The 10,821-nt window shown below is 44.3% G+C and overlaps 1 protein-coding gene across 1 annotated transcript; it reads left to right on the top strand.

Moving 5' to 3' along the window:
* Window positions 1-520: 520 nt before the first annotated feature.
* PtA15_10A186 (uncharacterized protein) lies at window positions 521-4,326 on the top strand (the record flags this gene model as incomplete). Its single annotated transcript, XM_053160337.1, has 12 exons — window positions 521-566; window positions 645-694; window positions 802-916; window positions 992-1,603; window positions 1,674-2,248; window positions 2,314-2,577; window positions 2,653-2,824; window positions 2,913-3,038; window positions 3,114-3,442; window positions 3,521-3,612; window positions 3,681-3,927; window positions 4,030-4,326. 12 exons carry the CDS (start codon window positions 521-523, stop codon window positions 4,324-4,326), a joined length of 2,925 nt encoding a protein of 974 aa, XP_053024322.1.
* Window positions 4,327-10,821: the final 6,495 nt, after the last annotated feature.

Here is a 10,821-nt window from a genome sequence, read left to right on the forward strand (position 1 = left end):
CTACGCTGCCGCTTTTTGTAGCGTAGCTCTTGCACTGTTGCTGCAGGGTGCTGCAGATTGATGGGAAGTCCTCCACTATAGGGGTCTTCCAGGGTCCTGGACATTCCTGGACTGTTACACAAGCTGAAAGGAAATGAGGACTGTGGGATGTGTAAGCCCAAAGCCAATCTGGACAAGAATAAATCCATAAAAAAAGAGAAAAAAAAAAAAGAAATGGCCCAAGCTTCTTGGAAAACACAATATTTGGCATGTATAGTTGGGAATTTGTGCTGAATGAAAGATAGAGCAGTTGTATGTATTCATGCAGACTAATTTAACCAAGTGCCTCCAGTTTAGTTAAGTTAGTGATCATGCATGAGGTTGCGTCGTGTTGATCAGCGCGTGCTGTTCAATTTTTCTCAACACGTCGCGCTGGGCTATCTCTGTGTTGAACGTGCACACATATTCCAGCGTGTCTCATCCACGGACAACACACTTCTTTCCTCGAAGACATCTCCGGACGACCTGCAGCGTCGCCATCATGACTACACCGATGTACCCTACCAAGGCCCCCGAAGTTAACGAAGGTGTGTGGATAACGCGTTTGCCAAGGTTTCCCGGAACTGAAACAGATCTTTGATTGTCCATGAACTACATACTCTCAGATCAAACAACGAGCAAAAAATTTTGTGAGATTTTTAAGAACTTGGAACCCGTCAGTCTAATTTTTACAATCATCAGCCTTGCAGCAAATTTCCTTTACGATCGAGTTTTATGTGGTACTCAGACGTACAAGCTGACAATCGGTTCCTTTCTTTGAAGTGTCCCAAAGGGACTTTGAGAATCTTCGAACGTGAGAAGGGAGAGTTTTATACCTGTTATGGTCAAGATGCTCAATACATCGCAACGCAATTCTATCGGACCAACACCGTCCTTCGTGAGCCGAATACCTAATGTTCATGCAATTTTCTCCACATTTTATTCTCCAATCACTGACGCGTGGATCTACTAGGCTTCATTGGGTCAAAATCTAATGGTGAACAGGGCCTACCATCGTGCTCATTATCCAGGACGGGAGCCATAACATTCCTGAGGGAATGTCTCACCTCTCGACAAATGAGAATTCAGATTTATAGATCGGATCAACCTTCAGCAAAAAGTTCTTCCAATTGGTCGTTAGCCGTTCAAGCATCTCCTGGAAACCTCGAGCCATTAGCCGATCTTCTGTTTTCAAACACCGACATCTTGAGTTCACCTGTGATCGCTAGCCTGTGGGTCAAAGGAAATCCCGGATCTTCATCGGGGAGGATAATGGGCGTCGCCTTTGCAGATACTAGTGTCCGGACTTTGGGATTGAGCGAGTTCCCCGAGCAGGAAGACGGCTGGGGTAACACGGAGAGTTTAATCATCCAATTGGGAATCAAGGAGGCCATCATCGCCAGTGCAACCTCGACCAAAAACAGTAGCGATTCGAGTCAGAATTCCGAATATCAGCAATTGATCGAAGTTTTAGAGAGATGCGGGGTGGTTGTCACTGAGCGGAAGAGGGTGGAGTTTACTCTGAAGAATGTCGAACAGGATATCAACAGACTCCTCAGCGGTGATCGACAGCTAGCTGCACTTCGTAAGCACTCTACGTAAGACAAATCAAATAAAACTAATTGAGCTAAGATTTTCTTTATCCATCTTACTAGCACAATTCGAAATGAAGACTGCCCTTGCTGCCCTGAATCCTCTGCTGAATTATCTGGCAATTTTAGATGACCCGTCTAATCATTCGGCCTATAAATTTATCACCCACGACCTCGGCCAATTCATGCGGTTAGACGCCTCAGCAGTCCGAGCACTCCACTTATTCCCCAATCCAACGAGCATTGGTGGTGGCGGAAAGAACATGAGCCTGTTTGGGCTTCTCAATCGATGTAAAACCAGCCAAGGAACCAGACTATTAGGTCGATGGCTGAAGCAGCCTCTTGTAAACCTTCACGAAATTGAACAACGGCAAACGCTGGTGGGGATCATGTTTCAGGATGGCTTAGTCCGCCAGGCTTTACAGGAAGATCACTTGAAAGCCATGCCCGACTTGACCCGTATCTCCAAAAGGTTCATCCAAGGGGCCGGATCCCTCGAAGACGTGGTTAGGGTCTATCAGGCGGTAGTTAAGCTCCCCGAAATCTTGGAGGCTTTGACAAAGGTAGACGGCATTGAAACCGACAACAAAGAAGAGGCCAAAGACCTGTTGAATGTCATCTATTGCGTGCCTTTCCAGGTGAGCAAAATATCGTTAATTTCCTTAATCAGTTTAGTGACGGTACTGTCCATTATTCTGTACAGGAATGTGTCACCAATCTGGCCCAATATGTTGAGATGGTCGAAACGACTGTTGACTTGGACGAATTGGAAAATCATCAGTTTATCATCAAGCCTGACTTCGATGACGACTTGCGAGAGCTCAAGAACGCACTTGTCCAAAACCGACAGCAGCTGGATGACGAGCATCAGCGGGTAGCTGAAGATCTCGGAATGGGAACTGACAGCAAGGTCCTCCATTTCGAAAACCATCAAGTGTACGGTTATGTTTTCCGACTAACTAGAAAGGTACTTGGGTCTTCATTTCGTCCAACTGTTGATTATCCTGACCCCTAGACTTTGGGTAACGTATTGTAATATCAGGAAGCAGGAGTAATCCGATCGAAAAAGAATTACATCGAATTGAGCAATCGGAATAATGGCTGCCATTTCACTACCAAAACTTTGAAGGAACTGAACAACGAATTAAAAGATTTCACTCAAAAGTATCAACGCAAGCAGAGTTCATTGGTGAAGGAAGTCGTCAGCATTGCCGGTAAGTCAACCAGATTGGTTTCAATTAGAATTGTAAAAAAGGCCTGGCTCTCGCGAGCTGATGAGTTTAAGTGGCGTAACATTCTTAGCATCCTACTGTCCTATACTCGAAAAATTGAACGAGATCATTGCGCATCTTGATTTGATTGTTAGTTTTGCACACGTTTCTCTCAACGCACCGATGACATACACGCGCCCGAAAATGTATGCCCTAGGTCAGTCCTAATCATCGAAGATCCGGTATGTCTGAAAGCCAAGTGTAATCACTCAAAAGCAGACTCTCAATACAGGCGAAGGTGACGTGTCCTTGAAGGGCTGTCGACATCCATGTCTTGAAGTCCAAGACGACATCAATTTCATCCCCAACGACACTTTGATGGAACGGGACAAGAGCTCCTTTCACATCATCACCGGACCCAACATGGGAGGCAAGAGTACTTATATCCGACAGATAGGTGTTGCTGCTTTGATGGCCCAACTGGGCTGCTATGTGCCTTGTGCAGAGGCTAGCTTGCCGGTTTTTGACTCTATCTTGGCTCGGGTTGGGGCGGGTGATAGCCAAACAAAAGGGATCTCTACTTTCATGGCGGAAATGCTCGAGACTGCTGTCATACTCAAGGTCTGTCGAATCTCCGCCCCCAGCAACTGCTGACGAGTTGCTTAAACTCTAATCGAGTCGGGCTTGCTGTTTTTCTAGTCTGCTACCCCTAACTCCCTGATAATCATCGATGAGCTTGGAAGAGGTACATCGACTTACGATGGGTTCGGATTGGCTTGGGCGATTTCGGAGTGAGTCTTTCGCAGCAGTTTGAAGACGTGTATTGGCTTGTATACTGAAGTGAGTGGCCGGGAAATAGACACATCGCGGTTGAAATCAAGGCTTTCACGTTATTCGCCACTCACTTTCACGAACTCACAAGTTTAGACAAAGAAGTCGAGCATGTCAAGAATTACCATGTCGTTGCCCATGTCGAAAAGAAATCTGCCGCCGGTGTATCGTCCTCCGATATCACTCTGTTGTATAAAGTCGAACCTGGATTCAGCGATCAGTCGTTTGGTATCCATGTGGCTGAAATGGCCAACTTTCCTGAAGATGTGCTCAAAGTCAGTTGGGTTGTTCATTCCTTCTTTCCTAGACCGGAATCTACCTTTAGTTCTAACCTGATTTTCTTTCGTCTTTCCTTCAATTTCTACTTGATTCAACAGCTTGCAAGAAGGAAGGCGGAAGAATTGGAATATTTCGGAGATGAAAAGAGTGTTGATCCTGAGAAAAAAGCACCCTCCAAGGAAGCAGTGGAAGCAGGCACTGCACTGGTGACGCAGATGCTTCAGCAATGGATCAATCAAGATAAAACTTCGAAGAATTCTGAGAAGATGGACGTTGATGAAGACAAACTCAAATTGGAATTTAAGGTTAATTGTCTGAAGGAATCTTTCCAGACTTTCTTACCACAACTAGAGCAAAATTCTTGGATTCGTGATGTATTAATGAACTCTTATTAGGTTTAGCTTTCCTTTCTCTTTCTCTCTTTGTATGATCAGTGAGGTCGTTCTTGTCGTGGTTCCCTCGGGCAGTTTATTATTTATCCTAAGATCCGATCAACCTTGCACATATAATCCATATCAACATAAATACATAGTGACGTCTTTTTACTCAGTTTGTATACATCTGTGCTGGTTTTTGGAAGTTGTCTGCCTAGTAAAGAAAAGTTTATCTGAAATGTACAAACAGGATGGTGAAACTTACAGGGAATTTGGTTTATGGCCACAAATGAGTCCTTTGAGAGGACCCCGGAAACCCCCTAAAAATGTGGGTGATGTAGACATGTTTTGCTTCAAAGGCACCTTGACTTTGAATCAACAATGGCACAATTGGAGGGACATGTACAGGTATTCATTAGTGGTGTACCTGAAGCAGTGATCCTTGAGAATGGAAAATACTTTAAGAATGAATACATGTGCAAGATGCACCTTGAGCATGTACATGTACCCATGTTGAAATTGCATTGTTGATTCAAATTCAAGGGGCCTTTTAAGCAAGACATGTCTACATTACAGACATATTTAGGGGGTTTCCAGGGTCCTCCTTTGAAACAAGGGATTCTGCAAGCTGAAGATTAATGATGTAACAATATCATTGAACTTCACTGTCAGTTTACTCAATCAACTTAATGCCAAGTTGCCACTCAAAAGAATCTTGCTGCTCAGTAGAGTCAATGGTGAAACTAATACTACAAATGTGTGTATTTATGGTGTTCAAAGTTGAAATTTGTGGATGCATAAATGTGTAAATCATAAATTCATACAACTTTGTTTGCAGGGGATCTCATCAATCTACTTAGGTAATCTTTGGCTTTCCCAGCCAGCAAAGTTTTATGAATTTATGATTTACACATTTATGCATGCATAATATTCAATTTTGAACACCATGATTGTGCAGTATTGAATCAAAATGCAATTTTTTTTGTGTATCTGTTAGCCAATACATGAAACATTATTTTTGAAAAGAATATTGGACTGGCCAATACAGTTCATTTCACTGTGTATGGGGGCAAATACATGTGTATTTTATTTTGACATATTTAGCTTCCAATACCATAGGATATGGTACATACATGTATTGTCAAGGAAATCAACAATGAGCTGACTGCTGGACCAAATTCACAAGCAAATTCAACAGACAAAATGTCCCCCAAGCACAGCCTTGGACACCATTACCTGCATAATTTTTTTTATAAATTAAAGGCAATAACTACCGGCCTTCCACCATCCCCAAATCCATTTTTTCCCCTTTTTTTTTGGCTGGGATCTGGGGGCCACCCATGGGTACATACACAGCGGGGCAAAGCCAATTTCAGATTGGCATCCTTCAGGGCTTCCCTGTGGCCCTGTCTGGCAGGGACACCCTTGCAATGCTTCTCTAGGGGAACCCCACAGCCGCCCAGGCATGGCATCCTGGCAACACCTATGAGACGCTATGGGCCCGCAGCTTCACAGAGGCTCCATCAGCACTACAAGAAAAACCCAAGAAACTTCTAGCAGTTGAGATTCAGAAGCTCAAAGGAAGCTTGAGGTGATACTCAAGCCTTTCTCAAAAAAATTCCAACCTTCGGCTTTATTGTCCAACCTTTGAGTCGATAACTCAAATCAATCCACGTTGCTTCAAGCTCAAGCAGAGTCGATTGCTCTTTTAACCGCTCAAGCCCGCCAGGACAAATCAGCAATAATATCTTTACAAGCCGAATCAAAGAACATTAAAAATATTTTTCATGATGAGTTAATGAAGAATCAGTCGGCTTCTCAAGAGGCGATTGCTCACCTTTGAGGATTGGTGGAAGGTTCAAACAGCTCCTTGGGAGGAAGATTGGGCAGACTGGAGGTTGTTAATTCGCAGCTTTCGGATAAACCTAGGGTTTTTATTGAACCTCCTCATCAGCCGCATATCTACTTTACCGGAGCTCCTCGAGAAACTAATAGTTTTTGTTTCTCCATGCAAAATACTTTTGAGAGAATCGGTGATCAATTTAATACAGAAAAACAGAAAATTTTGTGGATTTCCGGTTATTTTCGTTTGGGATCCGGTTGTTTGGATGGCGGCGAGGTTCCTGCCTATACGTGGTGGCGTGGATTGCTTTCGAAAAATGCGGAGGTTTTACATTTGCCGCCCCTCAAAGCATCTGCGAAAATGGAATATGTCATAGCTGAGCTGCAAGATGTGGATTCCTTTATTGACGTGATCGATCGTACTTTCGCTAATCATCATGAACTTGAAGAAGCCAAGTCGGCATTTTATTTGGCTTGTCAGGGAAGCAAGACCATCGAAGAGTTTAACATTCTCTTTAATGCTCTTCTTCATCCTTTAAAGTTGGATGATCGTTCCAAGTGTAAAGCATACGACAAGGCTATCAACCCGAATCTGGTGAAGCTGGCGCTTATTCGCGGGCCATGGAACGATGTCACCGACTTGGACTTTAAACAGCAGATTGCGGTTTTGGTGTCGCGAAATTTGGCGGGCGTCACCAAGATTCTTGATCCCAGATCCCATCAGAACCGCTCAATCAATCAATTGGCTCAACATCACCCTTCGGCTGCGCAAGCTCATCATTTGGTTCCAAAAACTCCAAACCCTGATGTGATGGACGTCGATGAGATCAGCTCGGCGATAAAAGATTCAGGCTTCTCCTATGCGGAATTTCGACAACTTTGCGTGGATCGCAATATCTGTATTCGTTGTGGTGGAGCTTTCGATGAAGCTCATTATCAGAAGAGAGGTTGTACGTTGGGGACCGACATGAAGATGGACCTGACGGATATGTTGCATTTGTGGAAGGAGTGGGGTGGTGCAGTTCGCAAGAAAAGGGCTGGGTTTAGACGGGGTGAATCAAAATGGGCTCCCGATAATCAGGCGAGACGATCGACAGGCGCTTTGGCGACAAAATCGCGGCCCCAACATGATACCAGTGACTCCGACTCTCCGGTTGAACGCCCCGATAAAGGAAAGAAGCGTCAATCTCTTGCGGAGGTCGACGGCTTGCCCTTTAAGAAGCATGCAGCGCAATCTCATGGGCAATGTGACGATTCTCATGGGCGAGGGGAAGAGCCGTCTTTGTCTGCGGATGCAATTTCTACGGAGGCTGTGGGAGAGATGACGGCGGGCGAAATTTTCTTCAACACCTGCATGGCAGAGAAGATGAGCGCCAGTGATAGTAAGCACAGTCATTTTGTCACCAAGTCTATTCGCGCAGACAATCGACCCTTCTTTAATGGGAGTTTATTAATAAGTAATAAATGTAAAGCTGACACTTATGTTTTGGTTGACTCCGGTGCATCTGCATCCTTCATTGACATAACGTTTGCTGAAAAGGTTAATTTAGATGTATTCCCGATGGAGGTGGGCCTTCAGTGTAAATCCTTCAATGGGTCAGCGGCGAAGTCGGGTGTAATTAACTCTTATGCAAAAGGGAGTATTTTGATTCCCACGAATTGTGGATCTTTTCTTTGTTCTCATGTAACCCTACACTTAACAAAATTAGCTTCAGCAGACATTATCTTAGGCAACTCGTGGTTGAAGGATTCGGGCTCATTTGTAGGGGGTTCTAACAGCGATATTGTAATGTATGATAGTGCACAAGAGATTTGTGAAGTGACTTGCGATGAATCGAATCTGCTTACCAAAGAGTTTTCTGACGTGTTCGTCACTGAGTCTTTAGCGTGTCTGCCGCCTCATCGGAGTCAGTTTGACTGCCAGGTGAATCTTAAGGACAGAGCGGTGCCACCCTTCGGGAAAATGTATAATTTGAGTAAATCTGAGCGCGACAAGTTAAAAATTTATGTTGACAAAAATCTTGCAAAAGGTTTCATTAGGCTGTCTTCCTCATCCGCGGCGGCGCCAATTTTTTATGTGAAGGTGGCGGGTAAGGCGAATCGGCCTTGTGTTGATTATAGGATACTAAATAGTATGACTGTTTGGGATTCATATCCGCTTCCGGTTATCTCACATTTACTGAACAATTTGCAGGGAAGCAGATTTCTTTCCAAGATCGACTTAAAGGCCGCCTTTAATCTTTTGCGAGTCGCGGAGGGGCACAAATGGAAAATGGCATTCCGGACCCCTTGGGGGTTGTACGAGTATCAGGTAATGCCTTTCGGCTTAGCTAATGCACCCGCGACGTTTCAGCGTTTTATTCAACACGTTTTGCGGGAGTTCCTGGACGTTTGTTGCTTTGTGTACATTGATGATATCTTGATCTTTTCGAAAACAAGAAAGCAACATGTGATAGATTTAAGGAACGTCTTGGTAAAACTGCGGGAATACTTGTTGAAGGCATCTTTAAAGAAATGTGAGTTTTTTTGCTCTATGGTTACCTTTTTGGGGTTTGACATCACGGACAAAGGGCTTAAGATGAATAAGAGCAAGTTGAAATCAATTGAGGATTGGCCTTTGCCAATTTCAGTCCGAGGACTTCGGAAATTTTTGGGGTTTACTAACTTTTACAGGCGGTTTATTCCTCGTTTCTCTTTGGTTGCGGGCCCCTTGACTACGCTGACGCAGAAAAAATATAGCGATTCTATGCTCCTTAGGTCTGACGAAGCGAAGGCCGCTTTTGCGGCGCTTAAGGAGTTGTTTGTCAATGAACCACTGTTGCTTTATTTCGATTTCAAGAAGGACAGGATTGTGCACGTGGATAGCTCGGGATATGCGATTGCAGCAGTTTTGAGTCAGCCGGATGCTAAGGGCAATTATTTGCCGGTCAGTTATTTCTTGCGTAAGTTGTCAGACCGGGAACGGTCTTGGAAAGTTTTCAATTTGGAGTTATTGGCAATTGTCTTGGCTTGCGAGGAATGGCGCGCATGGTTGATGGGCACAGTAAACCCGGTAATGATGTTCTCTGATCATTCAAATCTTTTGTATTTTAAAACTGCTAAATATTTATCTCCGAAGCAAGCCCGGTGGGCTTTGTTTTTGGATAACTTTAATATGTTAATCTATCATATAGCAGGTTCGCGGAATCCGGCGGATGCCCCGAGCGGGCGGGATGATTATTATGATGGTAAGGCTTTGGTCTGCAATGCTGATCTCATTGCAAAGCGAATGGTGGATTGTGGAGAGATAGTTGGTGATGTTGTCACTTCGCATTTGTCATCCCATGATTTATTCTTCCAGCGGCCAACGGCTGATTTGTTGAAGTATTTTGCGGATAATTATTTACCTCTTGACAAAGCAGGAAAGGGTGTTTGCTTGGCTGACGGAGTGTATTGGTTTCAAGATAGGGTTTTGGTTCCATCATCTTTGCGAACGAGGATTTTAATAATGTACCATGATGCGCCGGCGGCGGGACATCCAGGAATAGCGAGAACTTTAGCAGGTCTGACACGCACGTTTTCTTGGCCGGGTGTCAGGGCTTCTGTCATCAAGTACGTGAATAGCTGCGATTCGTACCAGCGGGTGAAAGCTTGGCGGCGGTCTCCGGATGGACAACTTGTTTCCATTGTGGCGGAGCCTAAACCGTGGAGTGTTATTGGTATGGATATGATTGTGAAGCTGCCCTTATCGGGCGGGTTTGATTCTATTCTTGTTGTTATTGATCTGCTAAGCAAACTGACTCATTTCATCCCTTGCAAGGAAGCTTCTTCTTCCGCGGTTTTAGCTTTACTTTTTTGAAAGCACATCTTCCGGTTGCATGGTCTACCCGATAAAATTGTTTCTGATAGGGGTAGTACGTTTGTCAGCGACTTTTGGAGGGCGCTTATGGGATCTTTAAGTATTAGGTCTGCTGTATCAACGGCTTACCACCCGCAGACGGAGCGTATGAATCAGGTTGTAGAGGATTATCTTAGGCATTTTTGTTCCTATTATCAAGACAATTGGGACAAGTGTTTGGAAATGGCGGAGTTTTCCGTTAACAACACTGATTCGGCAAGTTTGAAGATTTCTCCCTTCTTTTTCACTTACGGTTTTCACCCGCGCTTTAATACTTTGACGCAAAACACGGGTCGGAAGGGTTTAGATGAATTCTTAACAGATTTACAGGTGACCCAAGAAACGGCTATGGATTGTTTGCGGCAGGCGCGCATAAAACAAGCGGAATATTACAACAAGGGAAAGCGGCAATCGCCGGTATATCAAGAGGGCGACAAGGTCTTGCTTCTTCAAAAATTCATTCAGTCTCGGAGGATGAACTCTAAGTTGGATTACCGTTACATTGGTCCTTTTAAGGTAAAGAAAATGGTAGGTACAAATGCAGTAGAATTGGATTTGGCGGCGGATTACCCAAAATTGCACCCGGTTTTTAATGTTTCTTTGCTGACACGTTATGTTAGCCCTACTGCGGTCGCAGGACGGAACTCGTTGTTGGGGATAAAGTAAAAGTACTATAGTGATAATCAAGTTGTGGATTGAACCAAAATCAGGGCGGTGTTGGATGAGAGGAGTGTGAAAAAGGGTAAGCTTGACTATTTGATCTCCTGGGTAAATTCTACGCCGGGTGAAGACACGTG

Source organism: Puccinia triticina, chromosome 10A, assembly GCF_026914185.1.
Source record: "Puccinia triticina chromosome 10A, complete sequence".
In the NCBI taxonomy this organism is placed as follows: Eukaryota; Fungi; Basidiomycota; class Pucciniomycetes; order Pucciniales; family Pucciniaceae; genus Puccinia; species Puccinia triticina.